The 16,098-nt window shown below is 36.9% G+C and overlaps 2 protein-coding genes across 2 annotated transcripts; one reads left to right on the top strand and one right to left on the bottom strand.

Moving 5' to 3' along the window:
• The first annotated feature begins 956 nt into the window (after nucleotides 1-956).
• On the top strand, nucleotides 957-6,542 carry LOC109066656. The gene is made up of 5 exons (XM_019083696.2): nucleotides 957-1,141; nucleotides 1,796-1,877; nucleotides 2,771-2,815; nucleotides 3,476-3,609; nucleotides 4,392-6,542. Exons 2-5 carry the CDS (start codon nucleotides 1,814-1,816, stop codon nucleotides 5,865-5,867), a joined length of 1,719 nt encoding a protein of 572 aa, XP_018939241.1. The 5' UTR covers nucleotides 957-1,141; nucleotides 1,796-1,813; the 3' UTR covers nucleotides 5,868-6,542.
• Nucleotides 6,335-9,414, bottom strand: adipoqa (adiponectin, C1Q and collagen domain containing, a). Its single transcript, XM_019083697.2, has 3 exons — nucleotides 9,251-9,414; nucleotides 8,938-9,172; nucleotides 6,335-7,845 (listed from the first exon to the last, which is right to left on the bottom strand). Exons 2-3 carry the CDS (start codon nucleotides 9,149-9,151, stop codon nucleotides 7,301-7,303), a joined length of 759 nt encoding a protein of 252 aa, XP_018939242.1. The 5' UTR covers nucleotides 9,152-9,172; nucleotides 9,251-9,414; the 3' UTR covers nucleotides 6,335-7,300.
• Between the last annotated feature and the right edge of the window lie 6,684 nt (nucleotides 9,415-16,098).

Genomic DNA, 16,098 nt, shown 5'->3' with positions numbered 1-16,098 from the left:
TCATCACTAATAGATCCTCTGAAGTGAATGGGTGCCGTCAGAATGAGAGTTCAAACAGCTGATAAAAACATCACAATCCAAAAGCAATCGGCATCATTAAAACACTTCAGTTTAAAAGTCTGTTATCCATAATAACACTCCCTCCAGTGAAAAAGTCCATCTATTATCCTCTCACATCAAAATCCACTGACATACTTGTTTAGGGCTGTTTTGGTCTGTAAACAGTGCTTGATCTATGCATATTTCTCTCCTGATTCAGATAAATTATTTTTCACTAGAGAAAGCAGTATTATGGATAGAGGATTTTAGGTGGAAGCATTGGTTTGAAGTTAAACATCTTGATAGATTTGTTTATTGCAACCATGCAGCTTGTGCATTACTGACATTACTTGTGGATTATTGTGATGCTTTTATCAGTTGTTTGGACTCTCATTCTGGCGGCACCCATTCACTGCAGAGGATCCACTGGTGAGCAAGTGATGTAATGCTAAATCATTTTAAATCTGTAGAAGAAACAAACTCATCTACATTTTGGATGGCCAATAAAATAAAATAAAAAAAAATTATATGGATTGCTCAAAAAGCAAAAAACACTTATTTAGTAACTGAAAGCTACAATAATAAAATACACTTATTAAATACACCTGAGATGTATATTTTATTGCATTCACTATTTTGAAGGCTAGTTTGGATATTGAAATCCACAAAATAGCCCACACTGAATCATTGCAGATGATATTATTTTACGTATTTGTTCTAAAACAAATTTTCATTAACCTGTTTTTTGTCCTTCAGCATTTTTTCTTCACCTTCTAAACATAAAACAGTTGATGTTCTTTTCTCTCCTGTGTCTGTAATCGCAACATCTGATTGGTTGACTCGCTGGGACAAAGCAGGCCAATCGTGGGGCTGGAAGCAGCATGTACTTGGCCCTATGGGATGCACCTTTTTGTTTTTAATTATCAAGGCTGGGTTTAAATTGTGGCCAGGTTCTCAACGGTGGCCCAGTCGGTGTACAGGGGTGTGTTGAGACTGTAGTACACGAGGGGTTTGGCTCACCTTCCTCTTCCAGTCAGTCAGCTGTAGAGCTGAACTTCGAGGCCTCTTCTCAGCGGGTTCACATCATCACATCCTAACACAGGTAAGACAGGGCTCAAACCCTTTTGTATGTCTTTTCATTTGTATGATTATAAAGCAATGCACATCTCTACATTTCAAAAACCATTATAGTTACTTTTACCAATATGCAGATGGGCCCCAAATGTTAACAGTTCTTAAACATTTGAACTTTTTTTTTTTTTTTTTGCACAGTTAAATGATAATAAGATCATTTTTTAATTGTTCTATATTAAAGAAAATATTTCAAACTTTTTGTTTGAAAAAGTTGAAAGCGGCACAAGCAAAATACTGACATTGACAAGATTAATGTAAGAGCGTAAAGAGCATAAAATTATGTGGAACGTGTAAATTACATGTTTCTTTGTATACATGCATTTGTAGAATGTAAAACCCAATAATTTGCAGGTAATCAAACATACAGAGTGAAGTTTCTTCTACTATTTGCAGTTCTTTCTTATTTGATTAATTCTTTCTCTTAAAATTGTCAAATATTAGTTCAAATATTGCTAAATTTAGATAATCAAATGTAATGGAGGAATAGGATATTCTCTTTTATAACAATTCTCATTTGCTACTATTATTATCATCTTGAGAGATTCATCATGCTAAAGTATGAATATGAAAATACATACTACATTTAAATGCTAGGGCTATAAATCATTTTGTTTATCCAAAGGAGTCAGGAAGGTCAAGAATGGATTGTTTGAGAGGATTTTCCATCTTTCATGTGTTGCTGCTAGCAACATTATTATTACCAGGTGAGACTTTTAAATCATTATTTTTTTAATGTTAAAAATCGTTCTTTGGTTTTCCTCATAGTTGGAGTTTTTTTTTTTTTTTTTCTAGAAAATTTAAGTAGGAATCTTTATTTTTAGTAGTTCTATGATAAAACTCCAGATCATTTAGGAGCTGCCTGACTCAATGACTTTGTATTTTCTGAGTGAAATTTCCCCAAAAGCCCTGTATCAAGCAAGGGGGTATCAAGTTTCTGAGTGCCAGTTCTTTGTTTTTTGCTCTGCAACTGGTAAAATGAGTAACGGTTGTCAGCAAAACTCAAATGCACCAGGTGTCCAGATGTGGCAGCAGTTTACAATCTTATAAAAAATAAACTTGCTGATACTCTGAAAGAGCAGCATTTCCTTTACCTCTCTCATACAAGACACTGAGATCTTCCATTCAGTCACGTCACAGTAAAAACATCCATGATCCACTCGTCCCCATTCCAGCAGAGATAAACGTCACCTTTATAGAGATAAAACAGAAAAAGTGTCAGTTCATATGTTTTTTTTTTTTTTTTTTTTTTTTTTTTTTTTTTTTGATGTTAGGATAATTAGGTTCACCTGTAAGTTCAGAAGCTCCTTTCCTTTGTAGATTTTATAGCTTTTGCTTGTAGATGAGCTTGGTTACTGCGGCCCCCTGCTGCCAGGCATCAAAGTGCTGATGTGTGCTGTTTGAAGATTAATTTCCTACAATACCCTGTATATTACCACCTTCCCTTTCCCCAAAAACTTGTAAAACCACATCCTGCTGCCCTCAGCTCTTTGGGCCTTTACTGTCTGTAAGCATTTTTGACTCTGTCTTTGAAAAATGCAACATCTGGTTGAGACTTGGACCCCCTAATTTTTTTCCCTCTACTCTTCTTCTCAAACAGAGTTTCTGTTGGCTGGCCCTGTCACCCAGCATTTAAAAGGAGATGGTAAGTATGGCTTGTTCTCCTGTTCTGTCAGGTTCTTTATGGAGTCCCAATTTATTTAAAACCCAATAATTTGCAGATAATCAAACATACAGAGTGAAGTTTCTTCTACTATTTGCAGTTCTTTATGGAGTGATAATTTATTTATATTAAAATAGTTTGATATTAGTTCAATTATATTGCTACATTTAGATAATCAAATATAATGGAGCAATAGGACATTCTCTTTTATAACAATTCTCATTTGCTACTATTATTATCATCTTGAGAGGTTCATCATGTTAAAGTATGATGAAGAGAAGAGATGATGCCAACCCCTCAGAGGACCTCAGATGATGCCAACCCTGAAACAACATACAAAACTACCAAATTTTGTACTACCAAATCTACCAAATTTCATTGTCTGTTTGATTACGTCTTTAATTGATTTTTTCATACATTTCTGCCATATGCACATAAACTGACAGTCACCACTGATAAGCTACTACTAAATATTTTAGAAACTTAATTTTCTGTAAAGTTGCTTTGCAATGATTTGTATCATAAAAAGCGATTTACAAATAAACTCGAATTGAACTTGAATTGAATTTAACTGTTATATATTTACCATAAGATCTGAATGTTAGATATGCACAGTGACGTAACACATAATGTTTCTGCCAGATGGAGAAAAGGCAGGCACTGAAGCAGTTCCAAAGAAACTAATCCGCAACAGGAGAAACATCAGTTGGTACAAGCAGCACTCTGACTTCTGGAGCTGGTACAAATACTTCACTGACAATGGGAACCAAGAGGGAGTGAGTACAGCATATTATAAACTAAACAAGATAACACAGCACACCTGCAGGTCTTATAAGAATTGTTCATAGTTGTTGCAAAGGTTAATCTTAAAGGGATAGTTCACCCAAAATTTAAAAATCCTGTCATTAAGTACTCAACCTCATGTCGTCCGAACCCATAAGACCTTCATTCATCTTTGGAACACCATTCAAGATATTTCTGTTGAAATCCAAGAGCTTTCTGACCCTGCATAGACAGCAACTCATCTACCAGAAATGTAGAAAGGACATTGTTAAAATAGTCAAATAGACATATTACATCAGTGGTTCAACCGCATGCTTCATGGGACTCTCTTGGACATGCGTCAAAGACTGACATTTATGAGAAGAAATTGTTGAATAAAGTTTTTTTTTTTTTTTGTCTTTGCACACAAAAAGTATTCTCTTTGTTTCAAAAAATTAAGGTTATTAAAAATTATTTTAACAATGTCCTTACTACATTTCTGGGCCTTGAACGTGGTAGTTGCGTTGCTGTCTAAGCAGGGTCAGTAATTTGTATTCTAAAAATAAAAAAGAAAGGCCTTACGGGTTTGGAATGACATGAGGGTGAGTAATTAATGACAGAATTTTGGGGTGAACTATCACTTTAAGGATGCACAACATATCAGTACCACATTGGCCCAGAATTTCAGTACCAGGGAATCAGTTACCATCTTGAGGATGATTGAGGTTATTTATGTGTTTTGTGTTGGTTATATAATCCACACACTGAATCAAAATCATTCATTGTCATCTTACAGGTTGGAGAGCTGGATCGCGTCTATCTTTCTTACTTGCAGAACAAGAATCGGGCTGAGGCAGGTCGTTCCTATAAGCTGTATCTGCAGCACCTTAGCGACATCTACAAATCTTGTGCCGAGTCTGATGACCCAAACTGTGTGGCTTCATACACCAACAGACCCAAACCCAAAGCTGAGGCACCAGTGCCTGCCCCAGTCAAGTCTTGTGACCCTTACAGAGACCCATACTGCTTGTACTCGAAGGGATACTCATATTACCCATACATGGCTCCGGCTCCGGCCCCAGCCACTGTCAAAGCCCCTGCACCTGCCCCAGTCAAAGCCCCAGCCTACATCCACACGCCTGTGGTGAAGGATCCACGTTCTGGTTACTACTACCACTCTCCGTTGGTGCAACCCTTCCTGTCAGCCGAGCAGAGGGCCGAGCTGTTGCGCATCTGTGGTGCAGAGGATGTCGAGTGTCTTCAGTACCACCTCCGTGCTGCTTACGGACACAAGCCCGCTGCTGCCCTAGCCCCATCCTACGCCCATCTCGGCTGTGACCCTAAGACCGATCCTCACTGCGTCCCCCATCTGGTCCAGAAGGCGCCATCTAGTCTGTACCTGCGTAATCCCCATTGTGACCCTCGAGTTGACCCATACTGTGCTTATGCTGCTGCTCTGGCATCCTCGCAAAACCTTGAAGCCCCTTCTTCTGGCTTGGAGAGACCCTGCAACCCTCTCTACGATGATAACTGCAACCCTCTGACAGCCACAAGGTTTGGCAGCCTGTCTCCTGAAGATCTGAAGGACGAGCCCACCTCTGAAGCCGGTGCCATGCGGGCACCTCCGAGCCCTCGTCACGACCCTTATGCCATGCACCGAGATGCATCTGCTGGGGCTGACTTGCGAAGACACCTGCCTACACATCTCCAACCCCCAAGGCACCAACCAGAGGAACCTCAACATCCTTTGGGACCCCGAGGGAAGACCAAGGAGGGATATGACTGTTTCATTGGGTATGATGAAGAGTGCTTCCCACTGGGTTCCCAAACCGAGCACCGTCCTGCTGTGCACAGACAGCCATCCAACCCAAGCGAAGCCTACGAGCCCCACCTGAATGCCGATGGAACCAGGAATGGAGTGATTGAACCTGATCCTGACTGCGATCCAGAGTACGACAGAAACTGCCGCTTGCGCCGCTACAAATCTGAGGTGGCCGAACCCGCCAGTCAATCACCTCAAGAGGAGCCAGCCCAGGAGGAATCCCACCGTGAAGAGGTCCCTCGGCATAGAGAAGAGTCATACCCTGAGGCCCCAGGCTATGACCAGCAGCAATATGAGCACTACATGAGCGGACAAGAGGATCCATATGCTGGATACGGCCCCCAGGAACCAGGAGCGACTAGCTTTCAGGATGTCCTGAGAGGATATGGTGGTCGGTATCCTGGTCAGGATGACCACCGTGCCTACAACGGAGACTACAGAAAGAAATAAACACCTTTGACAATGTATGCCAACAATAGTAGATCAGGACAGAACACGTCTTTGTAGATAAATGTTGCAATGCACACTTGTAGAAAAGGTGCACATGCATTTTCACAGGATTATACTTGGTTCACTCAATATTTTTGAGAGCTGCTGAAATTTCCTAGCTCTGGAGTTTGACAGCACTTGTATAGGAAAAAAAATTTTGATTCTTATGATTTCTTGCTGATTCTTTAAGCCCATGTAATCAAATTGTGTGTTGCAGCATCTCTAGGAGAGACATTCTACTAGAGGAGCACTTGAAAGAGCTCTTCGTATCTTTGTGGAGGGAAAATTACACAAAACAAAGTATGTAAAAGGTGAAGAGTGTACTGTATTGAATATACTGTAACCTCTCCCATTTTGACTTTTTCTTTGTAAATTCACCCACCAATTTCCCTTCAAGTTAATATTTAATAAATTTCTGGGACCGTTGCTTATTTGTATTCTTTTTTTTTTTAATTGCCAAATTGATGCTTTGTGATTTGTTTGGATATTTGTAAGATGTTTTTCTTTGAATGTTTCAAATAAAAGCTTTATTAAACATCTTGAGTTCTTTTTATTTGCAAATGCACCATTACTAGTGACAAACTAGCTAATTTAACAAGCAGTTTTTCTATTAATTACAATCAAATAACATTATTTTTTTTAAAAACTGCTGGTAGAAACTGTTGTTGCTCATTTAAAGTGAATTATTATGCCATCCTACTGTATTGTCATTCACAGAGCAATGCAATACTAAAACTGATTAATTATCTCACTGTTCAACTTACTAACACACAAACAGTCAGTGATAATACATTCATTTGCACCAAATTAGCATAAAAATCCATATTTGTTGCATCATTTGCTGGATTTTTAGTTAACTGTCTTGGGAGTTTAGAGAAATGTTAAAACTCCATAATATGTTTTTTCAAAATATAGAGCACAGTCCAAGCTTTGATACTTTCATTAGCCTGTGAATACTTTTAATAAACATTAATAAATATAAATACTCAACAGCTATTTTGGTTCATTAAAAACTATGACATACAAATGGCATTTAAAGAGCTGCTGCAAGATTGCAAGTTGCAAATCTAAATAAAATATAATTATAAGGTCATAGCTCAGCATGTATGGTGGTATCTGACCTTGAACATTGATTAAAATATCAGCAAGGATGAAGTATGCTAAACTGCACACCAACTGCTGTACTGAGAGGAAGCCAGTTGGCTAGATGTGACATGTTTAGCGGGTGGGCAGCCAGACTCCCTATGAACATATCTGGCCTATAAATCTAAAAATGACAGGTCTTATGACTGTATCAAACACAGACACACAGCCAATAATCTCTTCATGCTGCATTAAGCTGACTGATTGTTCTGTGAGATTAAGTGAACATGTGGATACAAATACAGACAGTGTCAGCGTCTGCGGTTGTCAGTTGGGTTGCTTAAGATTTTAGGAGTCAAAAGGAAGCCGGTGAAGGTGGAGTCGTTGTTGACATCTGCGTAAATCCCTGCATCAAATACGTCATCATACAACTGTAGCCAAACCTCATCTCCAGCAGACAGATTTAAAATCACCCCTCCAGAGGCCTGATCCAGATTTCCGCTGTGGAACTGGTCAAGTGTAAAGGCCACAGTCCGGCCGTTTTTAAACATAGCTACCTTGGTCTCCTTCCCATTGATGGTAAGATGATATGTAAAGTAATAGATCCCAGGGATGGCACAGCGAAACTTTCCGGAGATGTCGTCGTAGTGGTGCTGCTCATTGTAGAAGGTTTTAGTGAAGCGGATGGGAGCTCCACTGCTTGTTTTCCCTGTGAGTCCCATGCTAAAAGCAGAGCGGTAGGGGAAGGAACCCTCTCCACTTTGTCCTTTCAGACCGGGGTTTCCAGGAAATCCTCTTTTTCCTGCAGGTCCTTCGTCCCCTGCTTCACCTGGCTCTCCATTCGGTCCTTTGGGGCCTGAAAAAGATAATTGAACAGCTTCTTTTATATTGTTAACTGAGAATAATCCATAAAGGTTTCTTCTGTTCACTAAAGTAAGCCAATCAAAAAACAAAACTTTTTTTTAAAGATTTTTTCTCCAGTTTAGGCTGAGGGTGACATCATTTAGCTTTTTTAGTTGACGGAAATACCAGTGATGTTTTTCTCATTTAGGGTCATGAACATGCTTGCAAAAGTGCCTAAACTCCAATATGTTGTGGAATGTATGGACAAAAATTCTATAATTACGGTATTTGCAGGTCAAATCAGTCTGCATGTTTTATGATCACAGGCAGCTGCACAAATCCAAAACAGAAATATTTTATGATGGATTTTTTTCAACTACCCTCTGAGGGTATTTACACATGTATTTGATAATCACTTTTACTGTTTATTTGTTTTTTCAAACTGTGATTTTTGATGAACTGTACTCAATCCAATTAGCGTTTATTTAGATATTAACATTAAAGTGTGGTTTATGTGTGCAAATACTTTTTGTGGGTACTTAAAAGGATAGTTCAGCCAATAATGGAAATTCTGTCATTAATTACTCACTCTTATGTTGCTCCAAACCTGTAAGACCTTCATTCATCTTCGGAACACAAATTAAGATATTTTTGATGAAATCCAAGAGCTTTCTGACCCTGCATAGACAGCAACGCAACTGACACGTTCAGGGCCCAGAAAAGTAGTAAGGACATTGTTAAAATAGTCCATGTGACATCAGTGGTTCAACCGTAATTGTACGAAGCTATGAGTATACTTTTTGTGTGCAAAGAAATGAAAATTACAATTTTATTAAGTTTCATAACATTCTGGTTAAACCACTGATGTCACATGGACTATTTTAACGATTACCTTTCTGAGCCTTGAACGTGTCAGTTGCGTTGCTGTCTAGGCAGGGTCACAGAGCTCTTGGATTTCATCAAACATATCTTAATTTGTGTTCCGACGATGAACGAAGGTCTTAATATATAATTATAATTATATTGTATAATTACGAGTAATTATTGACAACTTTTTTGCCTGAACTATCCCTTTAATACTATTAACAGTCTGTAAATAAATCACCTGGATCTCCATTATCTCCCTTTTCTCCCTCACGCCCATCACGTCCGTCCCGACCGGGGATGCCATCGAACCCTGGAGTGCCAGGAACACCCCTCATCAAGCGGGCACAAGGTTCCCTCCCGTCTTGCTCAGCCAGCTCTGTGTCCTCCTCCTGAGAGACACTCAGTCTGGCTGCCATTAGCACACAAAGCACAGCTATCCATGCAGGCTTCATTGTAAGAGCCACGTGATCAATCTTTTGTGAAAAATAAAGAAAAACTTTTAGAAAAGTAAAGGATTAATTTTAGGATTAAACAAGCATGTTTTGTCCTACCTGGTCATCAACAGTGTGTCAGTACAGTCTTTTGTATGGAGTGATAGCCTGAGCTGTTGTCCTTTTGAGATCTCATGTGCTAGATTTTTTCTGTGCTTGTCACTCCTAAAAATATCTGACTTGACATGCAAAGCAGCTGTTCATATTAAACAACCGGTCACACTATCACATTGAGATAAGACAGTGTGAGAGTTTTGTAAATTTATTGTTGTTGATTCATTCCTGCTGCCTGCTTGTCAGTTTAATGCACACTTGGTGTGAATAGCTATTATCTGATTACTTTAGAAGCTTTCTGAATATTGTTAGGGGTATCTGCTTATTTAAGGAAGGTAGAGGAACATATACTGCCTAGTATCCTAATAAGACCCATTTTGTCTGTGATCTATTCATACAATTTACCAATAGGAAGAGCTGCTAGCGTGAGAACAGGAGGAACTTCTATATTATAATCATTGGGCGCCACCTTGTGGTTTTGATATAATCTGTGCCTCAAGTGCTCAAAGGCCTACTGAGAGGTTAAGATGGAGATGAATACAATAAAATTATGGATATATGGGTTTAATTCAGAAAGCATGCTTTATTTATTTTTTTAATTTTTTTTTATTTGTTTGACATTCTGAAAAATTAATGTGCAGAAGTTATTTTTTCAAGAAATGTAAAGCATTTTTGCTCATTTATGTGGGCCATCCCAAGCATGGTTTCAATGTGTTCACTGTCAAACTCCAAAATCAGATTATTTTTAATTCTTAAAAAACGCCATTATTTTATTTGAAAAAGTTAATAATTTTATTTTATTGACAAAATATTTTAGTTTGTCTTGTATATCTTTTTCATTAGATTAGATAATATTTTTAGCTGTCATTTGGTCATGTTACAACGTACCTCACCTATGGGGCATGTTGTCACATTTCACTTCCATTTTTTGAGGGTAAATAAACAAAATTGTAAACACTGTAATTATGAAACAAAGTGATGTATTTGTACTAGACAAGTGTAAAATTACTGTGGATAAAAAAAAATATATATTCTGAACCCCATGTGGATTTACACAAACTGAAAAAGTCAAAAAGTGTTACATTGTGCTCCGCTCTCCTCTATATTCCCACATTATTCACAAAACAGTTCTCTATAACAACAACAGATTTAATGGCCTGGTAGATTATTTATTATAACTATATTTAAATGTAATTCTGCTGTTTGAAGCACTGTCAAAGCTACCTCGTGTTTTGATAAGGTTAGCACAATAAAGCTCAACGGACATGGCAATTTTATCATAATAATGCATAATGTCATTATATACCTATTACTGGCACAATTCTCCAGGTCTTTATAAGGACTCTCAGAGTTAATTAGATGCTTCATTAAAACATGAAACCATTAGATATGAAGGGAGTTCTCCATTCTTTGCTCTTCCCATCTCTGTTCTGCTGTAAAAGGTCAGTGTTCATCTCACACAGCTCCCTGTGCGCTACCTGACACTTCTCTGGACTAACTGTATTACTCGTACTGATAATAAAATGCCAACATATTTTGTTTAAACATTGTTTCGCAGAAATGCCATGACTATGAATAACTGTCCTCCTATTTTACCTTTGAATCAACAACATCGATCTACTACCGTGTTTTTAAGCAGATATCAGTAGAACGAACACATTAGTTGTTGTAAGAGCAAGAAAAAACCCTATTAAATTATGTTTTTTTTATGTTTTTTTATATTTGGTTAGTATTAAATATTTGGGGGTTTTATTAACTCTATGTGTTTTTCTAAATTATGAATATGGTTGCTGAAACCTGTTGTACACAATCTACGTTTTCTGTCATCTCATTGATTGTTAATATTTTTTAAGCAAGTAAAAGTCATTTTAGTGTAATAGTGTAAAAGTCTTTTTTTCCCGTAAAATCTTTGCTAGTAAGTAAATATAAGAATACATTTTATATTGCAAGATGAACACTTTATGCTACAGAAGTTTTATTTTATCAAACTTGGGAAGAAAACTAGAGCACTAAATGTAAGTTAACTATCACAGCAAGTAATTAACCTCAATTTTACAAGAAATCACTATATTTAGTACAGAGACCTAAAGGAGATTCATTCTATTGAACCATTCAGCTTCTGCAAGCACAAGTAACAAGCATCTGCAGGTAAAGCCATTACAGAGATCATTCAGGGCACACTTACATTAATCAGTGTCAAAACGTAAACAAGTGTGCATTGGTTACCAGGGATACAAATGAGCAATCTGAGTTTCAACCCCACGGTTCAGAAGATATGAGGAGGAAAAGCCCTGTGAACAGCTTGAATGGTATAAGGCAAACCAAATAGGCTTATCTTAGCACTGCAGAGGTTTCCAATATGCTCAGTTAGAGTCATTTCGTGGCTGCTTGTTTGCAGCTCTAATAGGATCCCTCTGGAATTGGATTATACAGGTAATAGGGGAATAATACGGTGAGGGGTTTGTTACGATTATGACAGCTTCGTTCGAGAAGGAAAAATATAGAGTTACAGTTGAAAATAAGTTTTTATGACGTCCCGTGTTCAAAAATAAACTGTTTGAAAGCGTAACTTTGAATGGATATTATTGGAGGTAGAAAGTTGTCAGGCTGAAGTTTGAGGAAAGTTCCCAAAGCCTGTCAAATCTAACTTTCTCTCATTGAAGACGGCTCCGCTAAGCTGCTAGTTAGCTCAAAGAGAGCGTGCTACTGGATAAACCCTAGCCAATCCTCTTAATCACAAATGGGGATGAAATAATGAAAATTAGGGAAATTTCATTGTGTGCCAGTGAAATTAACGTTTGATCAAATAACCTGTTCAGTAAGTTCACCTTCCATACGGCTAATGATTAGCTTCATGAAAGTCTCTGCATACAATCACCTCTGAACTTAATACATCTTAGAGGCTTAGCCACATGATAAGATGAACACAGTTCTGAAATTAAAACCAGGCATATTACTACTTCTGTGCTTAATACATAATTGAAATATGGAATTAAATGGACCCATGACTTTGGTTATAACTATGAGGTCTTTATTTACATCCCTGTATATAATATGTTCTGTCTTGACTTTGTGCTAGCAGCTTGACAGACAGCTAATAGCCTCAATATTTCTTTTCTGTTATAACTTAATTTATTAAATGAATAAAAAATAAAATAAAATAACCAAATTAGTAATATATGGCATAATATATGCCATGATGTATTTTTTATTTAAATAATAATAAGCATGTGCAATATCTAGCACATGAAGTATTATTTCTCTTTCAAACAGTAAAAATGGGGACATTTTCAGAGAAAGGACATCTCCACCTGAGGACGAGCCACAAAAAATGGGAACTGTCTCCAGAAAACAAAGATGTCTGGTCATCCTAACATATGACTATGAGGATGGCAACTGTGCTGGCTTTTAATGAAGATTTATGGCAGTGTGGCAGATCATTTCTCAAATCCAGATATTAAGTTTTTATGAAAATCATTCGGAAGAAACATCATTCAAACCTTGGAGTGCAGAAGAAAATGAATACACTATAATTCTCTGGGCTGTTCCTCTGTATTTCGGGGATATTTATTACAGTTCATTAGGTGAGAGGCGTCTTGAGTGCAGGACTTACAAACACAGCAGATGAACACGGATACACCGCCAGGATTTTATTGCTGGGATATGAGAAGCCATGGGCAGATCTTCATTTGGCATTAAAGCACATGAATCATCATTAAGGAGATTAACTGGGTGATGGTCTAATTGACATGCTGGATAATTATTAGATTTTTTTTATGATGCCTCACAAACATTTTAAACATACACTTTTAATTTGCTGTTAAACTACACCAACAACGCCTACACCTACACCAAATCAATAGACAGATAGAATTACTTGTGCAACCAGGCATACCTCAAGTAACTTTGTAGATGTTATTTAGCCTGTGTAACACTGGGCTGTGTACAGATGGAACAGGTACAGACAGTCCATGGCACTCCTCTGATGCCACAGCAGGTCGTCCAAGCAGCCTTCACTTGATGGATGGCTTTTATTTTGCCGTCAGCCTTGAACTATTTTGGTGTTTATCTTATTAGCTTCTCCAGATACACTGTCATTTATCTAAGCCAGTCAAGGCAGAGGAGATTTTACCACATGTATCATTTGATAATAACTTTAAAAGAGTTTCTGATAGTTCAAATAATTTGTATTAAATTTATAGACCGATTTTTTTATGCTTTTAAGGTTTTCACTGTTTAATTTGACCCCTATTAATTTCAGTGTTTAGGCAACACAGCTATGACTTTTTATTTATTTATTATTAATTAATGTTTAATGATTTAGAATTAAACATTTCCATTTTAAATCATTATTTTGTGGTGGAAATCACATTTCTAAATGTTTTGAATCTAATGTCCAGATTCTTTGTTTTTTTTAAGACTAATTTCACATAGGTAGAATTTTAGGCATTTTAAATACACACATTTAAATAATATTTTCGCATTATTTGTCAAAATTATAGCTTGATTGGAAAATAAAAATATTCTGATATTTATAGTTCACTAACTTATATAACTCATATAACTGTATATAGAGAGAGAGAGTGAGAGAGAGAGAGAGAGAGAGAGAAAGAGAAAGAGAGAGAATCATACATATGTGACCCTGGACCTCAAAACCAGTCATAAGTAGCAGGGATATATTTGTTGCAATACCCAACAATACATTGTTTGCGTCAAAATTATTGATTTTTCTTTTATTCCAAAAATCATTAGGAAATTAAAAAAAGATCATGTTCCATGAAGATATTTCGTAAATTTCCTACCGTAAAAATATCCAAACTTTTTATATGCAGTAATATGCATTGCTAAGGACCTCATTTGGACAATTTTAAAGGCAATTTTCTCAATATTTAGATTTTTTTGCACCCTCAGATTTCAGATTTTCAAATAGTTGTATCTCAGCCAAATACAAACCATACATCTATGGAAAGCTTATTTATTCAACTTTCAGATTATGTATAAATCTCAATTTAATAAAATTGTAACTTATGACTGGTTTTGTGGTTCAAGGTCACATATATAATAATGTATAATACACAAATACACTACAAGTACTAACACAAGTACACACACTTAAATATAAAGCTTACATATAACTTCCTGATTTTAACTAAATAAATAATGAAATATGTATTTCATTCTATATTTATATTTCTGGTTAACACTAGTGAACATTCAGTCTAGAGTCCAGAGAGAATTATATGTTTGAATTATATTTGTTTGCATTTCAAGAAACATATAGGTAAAATTCAGGGTTGCCAGCTATGCATAACAAAAACATCCCAATTGGTACTCAAACCTACCCCAATTGTGTTCTGGGGGAAATTGGCAGTCGCTTTAAAATTGCCTTCCAGGAGGTTAGGTCGAAATCATGATCTGGGGTGGGGTGGGGGGTTTCGTTTCAACCTGTGTACTAAAAAACAACCCACAGCATCAAAACACGGACTTGGCAACACTGGTGAAATTAGGAAAAATCTGTTGCTATTTCTTGCTCAATTTTACAAAAAGACAACCTAATAAAGATTCTAGTCTTGTTTGTTTATCATTATGCATGTTGTTAATTGGCATTGATTTAGTGGGAAATGCCGTCTGAGCGTGTGTAAGAAAGAGAGAGGAAAGTAGCATCTCAGGAGACTACTTTCTCTTTGACAGATGAATCAAGTCCCAGCATCCTCTCCTATTGCAGTGCACACTCTCTTCGCTTGATGCCATTAGACTTTCTTGACCTTTGACACACACTCATCCCATTTTTCATTCTCCGTTCTCCTTTGAACAGCCATAAGAGTGTACTTTCCCTTTTCTTTTTTCTGGAGAAAGCAAGAAGCTTTCTGACTGTCTCCAAGGCCCTGTAATGCATCAGTGCACTGTGATGATCTCTGCCTGAGGTAAACGGCTGTGAAACACCACTTCCTTATAGCTAAAACTCAAGTGATTGCGATTGAGATGCCTCAGGCGCACAGTTTCACTCATATCCCAGGAGTCCCGTCACTTTAATTATTTTCTTTAGTAGTGTGAGCCAAGGGAAGGAAGCGCTTAAACAGTTCTTATTGCTGATTTTATTTTGTGGTACTGCATGTGGAACAACCAACCCCTCGAATAAAATCGATTTTTAGCTCAGTTACAAAGTAAACTTTCAAATTAAATCTTTTGGCAACAGACAACAGATGGGTTTGATGCCTGAAGCCGCTCAGGAATCGCAGGCTCAAAGTCAAGCGTCTGAGAGCGTGACATAACACAACAAATGCGAAGTATCTTTCATTGGACAACCTCCCTTGATAACGTGAACATCTGTGTGTAATACTGTTAGCTGATTCATCATGATCAGATGATCTCCTAGTGGAAATAAACTGCAGGGTAAACATAAGTCTGTAGGTATTATTATACCACAGAGCTCGATGAAGTTCTGCAGTGGAATTACACATCTTATTATGACAAAAACAAGAATTGTTGAATATTTACAGCACATCTTAAATAATCATTTTGTGATGGAAATGATATAGTATATCGGAAATCAAATTTTCAATAGCTAGCATTATATGCATCTTAAATACACACAATTACTGTATACAGTATAATCAGTGTTGTCACTACTAACATTAGTACAAAATCTATCTAAAGTTGGTCATGACAAACTCTGCTTTTCTAGTTAAAAAATTGTTATCTGAAGTTCAATTATACGTTTTTATATTCAAATTGAAATTCTTAATTCTGTTTAATACCTCAGCACAAATTAAATTCAAAAATAGGAACTTAAAATGCATTCTAAATTCAAATCTGTATGACACACAACCCTGGATTAGTTACAATGACTGATG

This window comes from Cyprinus carpio, chromosome B24, assembly GCF_018340385.1.
Source record: "Cyprinus carpio isolate SPL01 chromosome B24, ASM1834038v1, whole genome shotgun sequence".
Classification (NCBI taxonomy): Eukaryota; Metazoa; Chordata; class Actinopteri; order Cypriniformes; family Cyprinidae; genus Cyprinus; species Cyprinus carpio.
Note: the sequence above shows the minus strand (reverse complement) of the source record. Positions and strands in the feature narration are given on the sequence as shown.

Excerpts from the sequence above, each read along its gene's own strand:
- LOC109066656 (XM_019083696.2), top strand. The coding sequence starts at position 1,814 with ATGGATTGTTTGAGAGGATTTTCCATCTTTCATGTGTTGCTGCTAGCA. Across the intron at positions 2,816-3,475 it reads CCAGCATTTAAAAGGAGATG|ATGGAGAAAAGGCAGGCACT; the intron begins GTAAGTATGGCT and ends TGTTTCTGCCAG. Across the intron at positions 3,610-4,391 it reads ACAATGGGAACCAAGAGGGA|GTTGGAGAGCTGGATCGCGT; the intron begins GTGAGTACAGCA and ends GTCATCTTACAG.
- adipoqa (XM_019083697.2), bottom strand. The coding sequence starts at position 9,151 with ATGAAGCCTGCATGGATAGCTGTGCTTTGTGTGCTAATGGCAGCCAGA. Across the intron at positions 7,846-8,937 it reads GGGAGATAATGGAGATCCAG|GCCCCAAAGGACCGAATGGA; the intron begins GTGATTTATTTA and ends TATCTTTTTCAG.